The sequence below is a fragment of the Misgurnus anguillicaudatus genome, chromosome 4 (assembly GCF_027580225.2).
Source record: "Misgurnus anguillicaudatus chromosome 4, ASM2758022v2, whole genome shotgun sequence".
Taxonomy (NCBI): domain Eukaryota; kingdom Metazoa; phylum Chordata; class Actinopteri; order Cypriniformes; family Cobitidae; genus Misgurnus; species Misgurnus anguillicaudatus.
The window spans coordinates 10,968,097-10,982,760 of record NC_073340.2 but is presented as its reverse complement, the minus strand read 5'-3'; the positions used below and the strand labels follow the sequence as shown (position 1 = coordinate 10,982,760).

Genomic DNA, 14,664 nt, shown 5'->3' with positions numbered 1-14,664 from the left:
TATGGAAGGGAATGGGGCTCATGAACGTTTGGTTACAAACATTCCTCAAAATATTTTTTTTCTTGTTTATCAGAACAAAGAAATTATACAAGTTTGTAATGACAAGAGAGTAAGTAAATGATGAAAAAAAGTCATTTTTGGGTGAACTATCCCTTTAAATGTTATGGATTGTGGTGGACACAAGAAGAACAGGAAGAAGGAAATTCTCTCTGCACCTTAGAAATACATTATAATGGCACTATGATATTTATTTGTAATACAATGGAAATTGTTATTTTAGGATATGTAAGTAGTTTTAGAAACAAACCTGCTTTTCAGTCTGGGTCTAAGATAAACTCTGTCCGGCACTGAAGACTAAAATATGTCACATCACTCTTGGTCGATCAAGTACAGTCCGAGATTAAATGCTTAATCAAAGTAGCGAGAGAAAATGGCGCAGTCCTCCGCCCTACCTGCAGGTGGCAGTGTGGTGCGCTGTGGCGGTGACGTCACCAGAGTGAGCCGTTAAATGGTGTTGGCGGAAATTTTTGAAATCCAACCGAAGCATTGACGAACAACAGGAGAGTTAAAATACTATAGTGAAGTGACACAAATGTACCTGATATATGTGGTATTACATACATTTGTAGATATAGTATAGTTCATGCAAACCGAGGGGATCGTAAAAGTTTCATATCTGAGGTAAATCTTCATTTCGTTAATCAATTTATTTTTTTACTTAGTTCATGTATTATACACGAACGAAATGACGCTTTAAATATAACTTAAGGGTTTTCCGCATCTTGTTGTCGTTGTTTTTTAGGTTATAACGTTACTTTTAGCTCAGCGTTGTATTTAACGTGAAGGGAAAATCACAATTTAACGTGGTGTAAATAATAGCATATATGCTACAGGTATAACATAGTTTTGCCGGCAGTGTATTAAAACAATATGTTGACTTGTTTTTACATTCATATTTTGTTACCAGTAGTACCAATATGTATTATTACACCGTTCTGGACACACCTACTTGTTATAAAAGTGTACATTGTAGAATAAATTTAAGTCATTAAATCATGTTTAACTTGTACAAGGTATTACCCATTTTTATTAGATCACATCTTTATCATTGTAAAGTGTTCATGAAGTGCATTGTGGGATTTTTAAAATTTATTTAAACACTTCTTATGAATTCTGGACACTAGTTGTGTTTTTTCTCATTAAAAAAATAGAAAAATATTAAATAAGAGTATGATTCTTATAACATTTTAAACATAAATTTAGTCCACACATTCATGTGTTAAATGAATGACTGATAACCTAATAGTCTTTCATGTGATTTCTTGTCTGTCTGTGAAGGCTGTTTGTGTTTTAAAGGTAAAGATGAGCCGGAAACCCAGACATTCAGAGATGCCCATGCGTGTGCAAGACGGCAGAATGAGTCTGGTCAATGCCACACCTCAAAAGTACAACAACTTTTTTCCTAGAAAATCTACTCACAAATCAATCTCCAGTACAGTGTTTTATAGGCCCTAACCCTACATGCAGCAGGTCGTGTTTAACATCTTACCTTTTCCTTCATTACAGTAAGGAAAATGTGTTTGGCAAGCTGAACATACCTAAACCTCAGTCGACCACGTCTGAGAGACGAACAAGCTTTTTTGGAAAGTGAGTGTGGAATTGAAAGGTTATATCAAGTTCTTTTGTGTTTGATGGTTTTGTAACTCATCATCATAACATTTAAACTCTGATGATATCTTTTAAACCGCGTTTAATTGCTGATGTATCCACTTCTCTTTCCACAGAGGCACTGGGGCTGGTGGTCGGAGGACCAGCATGTATGGGGCATATGGTGGCCCAGAGAAGATGAAAGACCCCAGACCTTTACATGACAAAACGTTCGTCCAGCAGTGTATTAAGCAGCTGTGTGAAGTATGTATGGTTTTGTTCATGTCTATATGAAGAGCTCAGATGCAAATGATGCTAAATGCCACCTCTGTCAAAAATGAGATCGAATGCAATCGAAACATATTCTTTTCATTATATACCTTTGCTTCAAATTTGCTTAATCCTGGCCTTGTGCCATTCAGAAAACATCGATTTATTGGCAGAATCCGCTAAATCAACTTTGTGCACTTGTCCTCTTAGTGCATGAATGATGAATTAGACCAGTGCTTCTCAAATAGGGGGGGCTCGAAGCGACACCAGGGGGGGCGCGCAAGCCCCCGGCGAAAATACTTTTTAAGGAAGTGATTTTTTTTTGCACCGTCACTTAAAGACATAACACCCCAATCACGCTGAAAATCTTTCTTGTTGCTTATTGGCTAGGCTGTCTACAGAGATCGTGTTTTTTTATAGTTTGATCAGCAGACAGGCAGCAAGCAGATAGTGAGGAGATGTTTGCTGTATGTAAAATAAAAAGTTATTTTTAGCTATTATGGTGGTAATGTTATATTACTACAAAGGTTCAGGTTACTCATAAATTTTCCTTCATGAAAATGTGTGGTTGATCGATACAGTTTATTTTTATGGCCGATACCTATTACGAAAGCTGAATGGCTGATGTAATTACAGTAAACAAAAGACAAATCAAACATTTTTGAAACTACACAAACATTTGTTATGCATAACATTTATAAATATACCCTTTTTAAAGTACTTAAAATATATTTGCATAACAAGACATCACATTATTTTAAAAAGTAAATAATGATTGTTCGTTTTACTGTCTGTCAGATTTTGGCTTTACAATGAGTGACACAGAGTGTCTTTTCATTACAAACAAATTTAATAGTATCCATATATCATTCTCTGCAATATATCTATCACTAATGAAAAAATAAATATAAGGGAATGTTAAAGTCACCATGAAACAGAAGTAGCGATTGCCTTATTTCCCCCGTGGTGACGTATATCCGAATGAAACGGCTTTTGAGATGAAATAAGGCAGGGCTGGATTTGAATTTGTCCATCGAGATCTGTGATCTTCGCATTGCTAATTGCTAATCGCTGCGATCTTCTCCCGGACCCCGCCCACCTGCCATACTTTTGACCGGAAGTGAAGAGAGATCGTTTTGAGGAGGGAAGGAGATTTGCATTTTTGATTAAAGATTATGAGCACACACAAATTTTTAAAAAAATAATGAAGCTCACAGATAAATCATTTGTTAATAATACTACAATATTAATATATATATATATATATATATATATATATATAGTTTTTCATTTCAATTTCATTGTGACTTTAACATTGTGATTGCCAGCCTTTGCAAAGTCAGAGAGGTTTGCTGGTGACCTAATTCATTTTTTTCCCAATATCTAGTTTCTGGTTGAGCGGGGATTCCCAGGCAGCATCACAGTGAAGACTCTCCAATCACCATCCACAAAAGAGTTTTTAAAGATTTTCGAGTTCATCTGCTCTTTTCTGGACCCCTTAATTCAGATGCCCACTGCTAAAGTTGAGGAGGAGATCCCGAGAATCCTCAAAGATTTGGGATAAATGCATGCAATAGTACAAAGTTAAGAATGCAAATTTCTTTAGTCTCACCCGCCTCTTATAAGCTTAAATAGAGTCGGATAATGTGCGAAATGTGTTTGTCCTAATTAGGGATGCACGATATATCGGCCGACATATCGTTATTGGCCGATAACTGCTTATTTTTTAATATTATCGGTTATGGGTCTGATAGCAAAATTAGGCCGATAAATGAAAGCCGATAATGATGGATTATTTTGGTTTGTTGAACTACTTCACTTGCTCATTGCTGACCATGTGGAGTTTTGATTGGTGCTTTCTGTGACATACCACGAAGATGACACGTGTTGCGGGCTTAAGAAGAGTATGCTAGTCTAGCCAAAGACAAGATGTCTGCGGTCTGGGAGTTGTTCATTGTGAAAATAATATGAATATTTATCGGCCTATATATATATATGTTATCGGCCCCCAAATATAAAGAGTTATCGGTATCGGCCAAAATCCTAATTACAGAGATCTTGTTGTGGTTTTGTTTCAGATACCCCTTTGCACTGTCGAAAAGCTCCATGTACTCCATTGGTGCTCCTCACACGTGGCCTCAGGCTCTCGGTGTTCTTATTTGGCACATTGAAACGATCAAGGTAAACCTTCTCCAAACCATTAATATTATGATTTATTATTGAATCAATAATGTATTAATCTGGGTGTGTATCATTGTTTTGTCATTGCAGCTGTTTAACAGTTCGAGAGAGCAGGACCTGCTGTTTTCTGATTTCTCAGATGAGCTCTGTGATCTAGAGGAAGGGGCCGAGTACAACAGGGTAATGAGGCAGATGAAACATATTTGTTTATTGGTCTCATCTCTTGACATCAAATTTTTGCAGAATGTTATGTGACTTGTGTGTTACTTTTGTAGCTCTTTTCAGACTACTGTTCGGACACCTACAAGAAGTTCATGGAGGGAGCTAATACTTTTGACGATGAGGATAGAGACTATCTTAATAAACTGAGTAAGTCGAAGCATTGTGATGACTAAGCGTGTAGTTTGAGCATTTGCTTTGGACTGAAAGTTCGTGGTTAAGTCTTTAAAAAAGACAAACTTTGGTCAGTTCGATGTGTAAGTAACTTCTGTGTGGTGTTCATGATTTCAGTCATAATTTCGGTCAAATGACTTTCAAAATTATTCACAAGTACAAAGAAACATTGTTACCTGAGGATAGGTAAGCCTTGTGGCTTGTTCATCTTTGGATGTGTCTGTGTGATTCTCAGAGAAGCTGTATAATGTGGATGAGGCGCTGCTACACGCTCAGCAGGAGAAACATGCGATGCTGATGGAGCATTTGGAGAGACTTGAGAGAGAAAGCCAAACTGTAAGTGTTGATGTGTTTGCATTACATTTAAACACTTGCATAGTAATTGCTATTAGGCGACTTTTAACCAGCATAACTAAAAATGTTTCTGGATGAAATCAGATATGAAATATATCGAAATGTAACATATGGCGCTTTTCCATTGCATAGTACCCCACGGTTTGGTTTAGTTTGGGTCGGGTCAGCTTACTTTTGGGAGCTTTTCCATTAGGTGCAGTACGTGGTACCCAATACTTTTTTTTTGTACCACCTCGGTTGGGGTTCCAAGCGACCCGAGCTGATACCAAACGTGACGCGCAAACACAGTAGATCACTGATTGGTCTGAAAGAAACGTCACTAACAGCGTCATCGTTAGCTTTACCTTTAGTGCTAGCTTGCGCTGTCTCAAGCAAACATGTTGTCATCTGCTATAAGTTTCCAAACTCCCTTTTAGCGATGAAAAACATCCACATGTTGAGAATCAGGGACACCATAACAGTTTTTTCCAGACTTGCAGTTTGTGGCGGAACATTCGCGACGAGCACGTCCACATATATGCTTAAATGCAACTTCAGTGAGGCTCAGCGGAGTGCCGTCGGCTGACGCCTCGGGTGTTTGAACAGAAACTGTAATGTGATACAGAGGTAGTTATAAACGCGATGTGCAAACATCTATTTTTGGTGGCCAATTTTAATTTTGTGGCGGACTGAGAAATGAATGTATGGGAATATACAACGACGCTCTCCTCTCACTTGTATGATGTCACAGCAGGCAGCGCAAATATAACGACACGCCTATAATCCCTCCCACTGCGAAGTGATACTAAACTCAATGGAAAAGCTAACCACGCCAAAGTGAGGTGAGCTGACCCGACCCAAACTAAACTAAACCGTGGAGTACTATGCAATGGAAAAGAGCCAATACATTTAGAATTTGGTGCCTATTTGACCGAGAAAAGGAGTGTTTGTAGTCTCACCCCCTCAACAAATGTTATTGGACTTCCTGCTTTCAATGATGCAAAATGATGATTTTTACATAATTGAAAGAAGGAAGTGCAACACTGAAATCTGTATTTGTCCTGTCTCAGCGGCAACCGAGGAAATGATGCACGACCGTTCAAAAACATGACTGGGGTTCTAACTATACAAAGCTTAATGCAAATGGGTGAAGTGTCCCTTTAAAAGAAGCAGTAATGACAGCAGTGTGCAAAGAATAGAGAAATTGTAGCATCATTAACTCTTTCCCCACCATTGACAAGTTATCTCGTCAATTAAGAGAAAACGCTTCGCTGTCAAAGACGAGTTTTACGGCAAGCCATATTTTCACTATTATGCACTAGGTGGCAACTTAAAAAAAAAATATTGGCGGGAAAAGAGTTAAGTGCACCACAAACCTACAAAATTGAAAAGGTGCCGTCTTTAGGATTGTATTTGGATCATTACAAGAAAAGCTATATTTACAAAACCCTAGGCTAAGCTTATGTCAGCAGTCGCTGACAGCAGCAAGATACCAAACCTTGCACTTGTGGAGGAATAAAACTTGTTTTTTAATCTTACTTATAACAAAAAAAAAACTTTCATTTTGTTGACATAACGGTCAGTGCTTTTTCATAACTATACTAACATTAACTTTCTTGACATGTGTTGACAGGATCGTCTGATAGGGAAGAGGACAGAGAAGCTTCGAGTACAGGCCGATCTGCAGAAGCTGCAGAATTATCGCTCTAATCTGGAGGCTCACAAAGCCGGACTGGAGAATAAATTTGCAGGACTGTCTGAGGAGCTTGAGGCTGCCGGTGAGAGTTTCCACTTTTTTGTACAATACAATGAGCTGAACTAAAGCCACGCGTGCAACTCACCAAAAGTTAAAATATGAAATGTCTCTGTTCTCTGCGAAGAAATTCAACTGGAGGGTCTGAAGCAGGATAGGACGAGACTGCAGCACGTCCTGGAGAATCAGAAGTTTACTCCTGCTGATATCGAGCGTATTAATCGAGAGAGGAATGAACTGCAGCAGACGGTTCAGAGCCTAAACCTGAGTCTAGAGGGGGTGGAGCAGCTGGTGTGGAACGAAGAGGTCAACTTATCCAAAACCAAAGAAAAGGTGTGCACTAAGGCTGGGCGATATATATTGAGGGATTATCATGCGTGTTTCATCAATAAAGCTGTTTCCTTGATTAGAAATACATCGCCATCAGCTGCTTTCAGATGGAGCGGCATTTACTACACAGAGCTGTAGTTCACTGACAAGCTGGGCCATATCGCATTATTATCGCAGGCGATACGTCCTCGATAATTAATGCGAAATTGCCTAGATTGTCAGTGAACTACGGTTCTGTGTAGTAAATGCCGCTCTTCAGACTGAAGTCGCATTGCAATACATCAGATATGTATACGATTTAGGACCACATATGAAAGTGGCCTTGGTCTAGGGATGCTCATATCAGTTAATTTTCCCGACCGACAACCGTAGCTTCTAAACCGAACATTAACCGTTAACTTATAAGATTTTAATATGAAATTGTCATTGAGTAAAAATACAGTTGACGATTGTCTGTGAACTAGTAAAAACAAAAGATTTAATTTGAACGTGCAAACAGCAGCGACAGATCAACAACAGAACCAGGATTCATACATTATCAGATATTCACGCAACATTACCTTATTAAAAAGCACGCGATCAGTCCAGAGGATTAATATCCAAAAAGGGCAGATTGTCTCTGTTTCATCTACCACAGTGGTCATTTCTAAAGCAGGACGCTTTTCAGAAAGTTTTGCTTTTGCATCGTCTTTCTCCGTTTGTGCAAAAAGAGAGATGTTTGTGGACAGGGTCAGAGGCCATCAGCGAACGTCTGTCCGGATGTGCGCGAGACGGACCGCGTCATCTTGCACGGACACGCGCGCAGCTTCCAAACACGCAAACAAATGATTTCTCATACAAATGATTACTTTATCAGACCGTCAGGGCAGCAATAATTTGTGTCATTTACAGGACATTCACAAATTAAAGATAGAAAAAGTGGCAAAATGTCTGTCGGCTCATGACGACACGCACCATGTATTAACAAATATTTTTTTATTTTAACTGATAATGTTAATCGGTCATAAAAATCTTACCTTCGGTTAACAGTTAAACGCTTGGTCTGATTTGAAAAAAATATATAGAAAATCAGATATGGGTCACATTTGGGCAAAAAAGTCAATATGCAACAGATTTAAACAACTAGCTAGGTTAGGTTGGCGTGAAGGCCAGTGCAACATTTTCGGATGTTTGACATTGTTTTTCAGGCAGAGCTGAAGGTCACTGAATATAATAAACTGGGTCGTAAGCTGAAGCTCATCCCTCAGTCAGCGGAGAACGCCTGCGGTCATGACTTTGAGATCAAAGCAGATTATAGTGCCACCACCATCACACAGTACAAAACACAGATACAGGTACAGTCACTGCAATCATTCAGAAGTCAGACTTTGATTTGGGCTTTTTTATTTATTGATTTACGCATCTCGCCTGTAGAATCCTCTGAAGAACATGTTGGTTGACATGGAGGAGGAGTACAGCAGACTCACTAATGTGAAGTTGCTGAGTTTGGAAGAGGCCATTGAACAGGTATGTTAGGATCCATCAGGATTATATCCCAGACACAAATTAAACCTTCTAGAAAATGAGAGCGTTCTTTTGTACATTGATGTTGTTTGTTCACATTTAGCAGCCTTCAGAGTGCACCTTCATGCTAAATGTAAAGACAAAGCTTAAACTGAGATTTTTTTATTTTTATTCCACATTGAACAGGTGAAGTCTAACATCTTCGATAAGGAGAATGACCTCAAACAGCTCAAGGAACAGATCTGCAAAGTCGACCAACAGCTGGAACATGACATGCAGGAAATTCAGCAGCATTGAATTGGATTTTGATTGAATTGGACTTTAGAGTTAGAGTACATTATTAAAAGGACAAGTTTTGGTGTGTGTAGGAAATGGCCCAGGAGGAAGAGAAGTGGAAAGCTGAGTTGGACTCTGCTGAAACTCATAAGAAGCGCTTGGAGAAGAAAGTAATGCAGGGATGTGAGGAAGCTGAGGAGCAACTTAAAGCTGCCCAGCAAAAGTACGTATCTCTCCCTTTATCCCCCTGTATTTTTTCATTACATGTATCTCAATGCATATTTGAACTCTCCATCAGGTATCACCTCGTCGTGCAGGAGACAAACGAGGAGAACCGCATGGTCTCCAAAAATCTGACTGACATCTTCTCATCTGCAGTAAACTACCTGTGTGCAGTTGAAGTATGAGATGATTTTACTTACTATTTACCAGTCACTGTTTTTGCTAAGGAATACGCATCTTTTCTTCTGTAGTTTGTGTATTTGAAATGCTGTCCTAATGTTTATTTGAATGCTTTTAAAGCAATAGTTTTTGTGTTCATACATGTAAGCTGTTATTTCTTTGTCTTGTAGAAGCAGTGCAACGAACAGTCGAAAAAGTTTGATAAGTTGAAGGATGTGATGCGTGCGGATGAGGATGACCTGGAAAAGCTGACGTGTCTAGTGGAAAACTTCATGAAGAAAGACAATGCCCTTTAAGTCTGATACATGTTTTGTAAATAATTCAACTGTATGACCTTTCAACTAATGTTGTCAACGTCTGTTGTGACTGAGTAATGAAAAGATTTTTCTGTAGAGAAAGGACCTTTCTTTGTATTTATCCTGTATTTACATGTTTGTTTACTAATAAAAAATAAATGCTTTTGGAAATTGTAGTTATGCTAAGGTTTGTCTAAAATGCATACATACACGGCAAAAAATGACTTGCACTGGAAAAATGGTTTTCAAGAGGCATTTTCTTGGAATTTTTGTCTTGTTTTCAGTAAAGGTATCAAAAAGTTCTTAAATTAAGATGCTTTTTCTTGATGAACAAAACGACCCAAGAAAATAAGTTTAGTTTTTAGACCAAAAATATCAAATTTAAGTGTAATTAAAAAAAATCTGCCAATGGGGTAAGCAAAAAATCTTGAAAATGTTTCTTTAACACTAAATTCAAGAAAAATTTGCTTACCCCGTTGGCAGATTCTTTTGCTCGTTTTATGCACAAAATAACTTACATTTAATATTTTTGGTCTAAAAACTAGACTTATTTTCTTTGGTCATTTTGCTTATCAAGAAAAAGCATCTTAATTTAAGAATTTTTAGATATTTTTACAAACGAGACAAAAATACTAAGTAAATGTTTTCTTGAAAATCATTTTTTGCAGTGTACTTTCTTAGTATTTTTGTCTCGTTTTTATTACAAATATCTAAAAAAAATCTTAAATCAAGATACATTTTTAGATGTGATTAAAATGCTAATTTTTAGACAAAATAAATGATTGAATTAAGTGTAAGAAACAAGTTACAAAAAAATCTTAACCTACACTGCAAAAAATTCTTTTCAAAAAAAAAAATGTCTTAGTATTTTTGTCTTGTTTTCAGTAAAAATATCTAAAAATTCTTAAATTAAGATGCTTTTTCTTGATAAGCAAAACGACCAAAGAAAATAAATCTAGTTTTTAGACCAAAAATATCAAATTTAAGTGATTTTGTGCATAAAACAAGCAAAAAAATCTGACAATGGGGTAAGCAAAATTGAATTATTCTTGAATTAAGTGTTTAAGAAAAATGTTCAAGATTTTTTTGCTATTTTTACTGAAAACAAGACAAAAATACTAAGAATTTTTTTCTTGAAAATTATTTTTTGCAGTGCATTGGCAGATTATTATAATTTTTTTGCTTGTTTTAAGCACAAATTAACTTAAATTTTATGGTTTTTAACTTATCTTAGGTCAACTTAATTTAAGAATTTTTTTATATCTTTACTGAAAACAAGACAAAAATACTAATACAACTTAAAATACAAATTAACTTAAATTTTTTTTTTTTTTACTTATATTCTTAGGTCAACTTAATCAAGATTTTTTTGCTATTTTTACTGAAAACAAGACAAAAATACTAAGACATTTTTTCTTGAAAATCATTTTTTGCAGGGCATTTTCTTGAAAATCATTTTTGGCAGTGCATTGGCAGATTTTTTTTGTTGCTTGTTTTAAGCACAAATTAATTTAAGTTTATGTTTTTTTTACTTATCTTCTTAGGTCAACTTAACTTACTGCAAAGTCTGAATATTTTATGGACACTGTCATTCTACAAAATGTGGAAGAATCTAGACTTTTAACTTGTCCTCTTATAAACATTTTTTAACAATATTGAAAGTAGAATATTAAAAAGATACATTTTTAACAATATTGAAAGTCGAATATAAAAAATACAAATTTGTCTAAACAAATCCTTGGTTATGGTATGTGGAATTTCCCAAACTGTATGTTTTGTTATTAATTAGAGGAGAAAAATAGCATATTTATTTCTGTTTGAGCTAAAGAGGCTGAGACAGGCTAAAGATCAATAATGAAACAATTAAGCTTTTTATCAGGAAATATTAGAAGTTTTTGTTTTATTTTTTATCTTTCATTTCTAGCAGTGTGATAACCTGGCAACTCTGCGTACTGACGGTCGGAACTGTAATTCCGCGCACATTGTTTTCGGCGGAAGAGCAGACGCGACGGACACAGAGGAACATCCTGTTTCCTGGGTTTTCCACGTTTGTTTGCTAACCGCCTAAAACTGTAGTACAATTATTCTTGCAATCAATTAAACATCAAACCGATACAATGATAGCAGGCATGAAACGAGAGAAGAATATCGACGAAGACGAACAGGACGAGGTGCAGGTGAAAGTTAGACGAGTTGAAGATAGGAGAAGCCGCCATTGTCCATATCTGGACACAATCAACAGAAGTGTTTTGGATTTCGACTTTGAGAAGCTTTGTTCAATCTCACTCTCACACATTAATGTCTACGCGTGTCTAATCTGTGGAAAATATTTCCAAGGACGCGGACAGAAGTCTCACGCGTACATTCACAGCGTTCAGTTCACGCACCATGTTTTCCTGAATCTCCACACGCTCAAGTTTTACTGTCTGCCAGATAATTACGAGATCATCGACTCCTCTTTAGAGGACATAACATATGTGCTGAAACCCACATTCACCAAACAGCACATCTCTGGCTTGGATAACCAAGGGAAGCTGTACAGAGCCTACGATGGCACAACGTATTTGCCTGGAATTGTGGGTCTCAATAATATCAAAGCCAACGACTATGCCAATAGTGTTCTGCAAGCGCTGTCAAATGTGCCCCCACTACGGAACTATTTCCTTGAAGAGGAGAACTATCGTAAAATTCGGCGGCCACCCGGTGACATCATGTTCCTGTTGGTTCAACGCTTTGGGGAGCTAATGCGCAAGCTTTGGAACCCGCGTAACTTCAAAGCTCACGTGTCTCCGCATGAAATGTTGCAGGCTGTGGTGTTATGCAGTAAAAAAAACTTTCAGATCACCAAGCAAGGGGATGCAGTGGACTTTCTCTCCTGGTTCCTGAATGCATTGCACGGTGCCCTCGGTGGGACGAAGAAAAAATCAACCATCATCACACAGGCGTTTCAGGGGTCCATGCGAATCTTCTCAAAGAAACTTCCCCATCCAGATCTGCCACCAGAAGAGAAAGAAGCTCTTCTCTTAAAAGAGGACTTTCAGGAGGTGATGTCCGAGTCCACTTTCTTGTACCTGACCTTGGACCTGCCCACCGCACCCCTCTACAAAGATGAGAAAGAACAGCTCATCATTCCTCAAGTTCCTCTCTTCACCATCCTAGCCAAGTTCAACGGAAACACCGAGAAAGAGTACAAGACCTACAAAGAGAACTTTCTGAAAAAATTTCAGTTGACCAAGCTTCCCCCGTACCTTATCTTCTGTATCAAAAGGTTCACGAAGAACAACTTCTTTGTTGAAAAGAACCCCACCATTGTCAACTTTCCAATCACCAATGTTGATTTGCGTGAGTATCTGACGGAAGAGGCCCAGGCTACTGAGAAGATCACAACCTATGACCTGGTGGCCAACGTAGTTCATGATGGAAAACCAACCGAGGGCTCATATCGAATTCACGTTTTGCATCATGGAACAGGGAAGTGGTATGAACTTCAGGACTTGCAGGTGACCGATATCTTGCCACAGATGATTACGCTCTCAGAAGCATACATACAGATTTGGAAAAGACAAGATATAGATGAAGGAAGCCATACAGGGGCATAGGAGGAGTTGCAGCATTTCGTGTACGACCTGTTCCTGCTCAGTCCTTTGAATGCTTTTCACCAAAATCCAAATTTGCTTAAAAATGTAGAGATTGAGTTAAAGTTAGTTACAGAAATGGCTTTGTTCTACTACATAATCTATTTCATGTGTTTTAGTGCCGAGATATCTGTAATGCAAACCAAACAGCACCTTTGATTTCAAATTGACTGTTCCTCTTTGAAGATTGTCTGTTTGTAGTTTTTTATTAAACTTCCCAAGACTCAATTCAATGTTTTGATCATTTGGTTTCCCATAGAGGTATAAAAGGGATTTTTATAAGCTTGTTGACCAGATTTACTGGATGTTTATGCAATATAGTTGAAACTACATGTGACATAAATAAAGTGTCTGAACATAATAAAAACTAACTGGTAAACTGTTTTTTATTGTCTTATATATTAATTTGGGATGCATAACGATTAATCGTGATTAATGTATAGCAGAATAAAAGTTTTTGTTTACGTGTGTGTGTGTGTGTGAACTATGTATAACTTTGTGTAGATAAATACACACACATGCATGTATATATTTAAGAAAAATATGGTTTCTATGGCTAGGGAATAAAAGGAATTAGGTTTACTATTACACTGTGGGGCAGTTTCCCAGACAGCGTTTAGATTAATCCAGGACTAGACCTTAGATATATTAGGACATTCAAGTAGTTATTACAAACATACATTACAAAAACATTACTGGTGTGCATATTGAGACAAAACAATGGCACTCATATATGTTAAGATATGTCAGTATACTCTAAAAACAAACGGTGCTAAATAGCACTAAAAGTGGTTCACTGGCTCGTAATCTGGGAACCATACTGTGCTATATAGAACCATATCTGGTACTAAAGTGGTGCTTTATCACCACCGGATGGTTCTTCAGGCTATATAGCACTAAAAACGGTTCCCCTATGATTTAGTGCTATTTAGCATCCTCTTTTTTTTTTTTGAGTATTCAAGGTGTTTTTGGGGCATGCATTTTAGTCTGGGACTAGGATAAACCCTGTCTGGGAAACCAGCCCTTAAAGTTAGCACAAAACTATGAAAGGCAAGATTTGTACGGTCACACTCGCAGTGGATTGCCGAAAATTCTGTTCTTTTAAACCACTTAGACTTCTCTTTCGTTGTCATTCTGTGCTGTTGTCCAGTTGGCATTTTTAGCCCAAAATAAGACATTGCCAGATTACCGTATGCTGCATTGTCACTATATCATAATAACCGAACTAGTAAAATTATAGATCAGACTCTTTACATTTTTAATGGAATAGTTATAAAAATGGTGGCCATAACTTTCTGCATTTTACAAACAAATTGGATTAAGCATAAAAAAACTTTTATTTGGAACTTTATTCCTCATGATGTATTTTTAAAAGTTGGCAGACTTAATTTTCTTTATGCAATTATAACTTAGACACCAGCAAAACTGTCAGCCTTTCACAAACAAGCACTTGTATCTTGGTCATTAATTTAAAAACAGAATTTCTCTCCCAACAACTATTTTATCATATGTTATATGAGCACAAATCTTTCTTTTATAAGAATAGGTTATAACAATATTAAACTTGTAAGCCAGTTATATAATGAATTAACTAAGATTTCCTCTCTCACTTTAAAATACTGGTTAATCAAAAATAATTTTATAT

At 37.1% G+C, this 14,664-nt stretch overlaps 2 protein-coding genes across 3 annotated transcripts; both read left to right on the top strand.

Annotated features, from left to right (window-relative positions):
- Positions 1-519: 519 nt before the first annotated feature.
- Positions 520-9,560, top strand: ndc80 (NDC80 kinetochore complex component). Of its 2 annotated transcripts, none has more exons than XM_073866671.1 (17): positions 520-681; positions 1,357-1,445; positions 1,567-1,647; positions 1,785-1,911; positions 3,305-3,480; positions 3,999-4,098; positions 4,189-4,278; positions 4,374-4,467; positions 4,727-4,827; positions 6,458-6,602; positions 6,705-6,910; positions 8,095-8,241; positions 8,321-8,413; positions 8,597-8,694; positions 8,784-8,909; positions 8,985-9,087; positions 9,259-9,560. In XM_073866671.1, the coding sequence occupies exons 2-17, from the start codon at positions 1,363-1,365 to the stop codon at positions 9,382-9,384; spliced, it is 1,896 nt and encodes a 631-aa protein (XP_073722772.1). In that variant the 5' UTR covers positions 520-681; positions 1,357-1,362; the 3' UTR covers positions 9,385-9,560. The 2 variants fall into 2 exon arrangements, with proteins under 2 accessions (XP_073722772.1, XP_073722771.1); XM_073866670.1 differs by having other exon boundaries at positions 1,339-1,445.
- Positions 9,561-11,339: 1,779 nt separating this feature from the next.
- On the top strand, positions 11,340-13,247 carry usp39 (ubiquitin specific peptidase 39). The gene has a single exon (XM_055176488.2). It carries the CDS (start codon positions 11,502-11,504, stop codon positions 12,981-12,983), a length of 1,482 nt encoding a protein of 493 aa, XP_055032463.1. The 5' UTR covers positions 11,340-11,501; the 3' UTR covers positions 12,984-13,247.
- Positions 13,248-14,664: the final 1,417 nt, after the last annotated feature.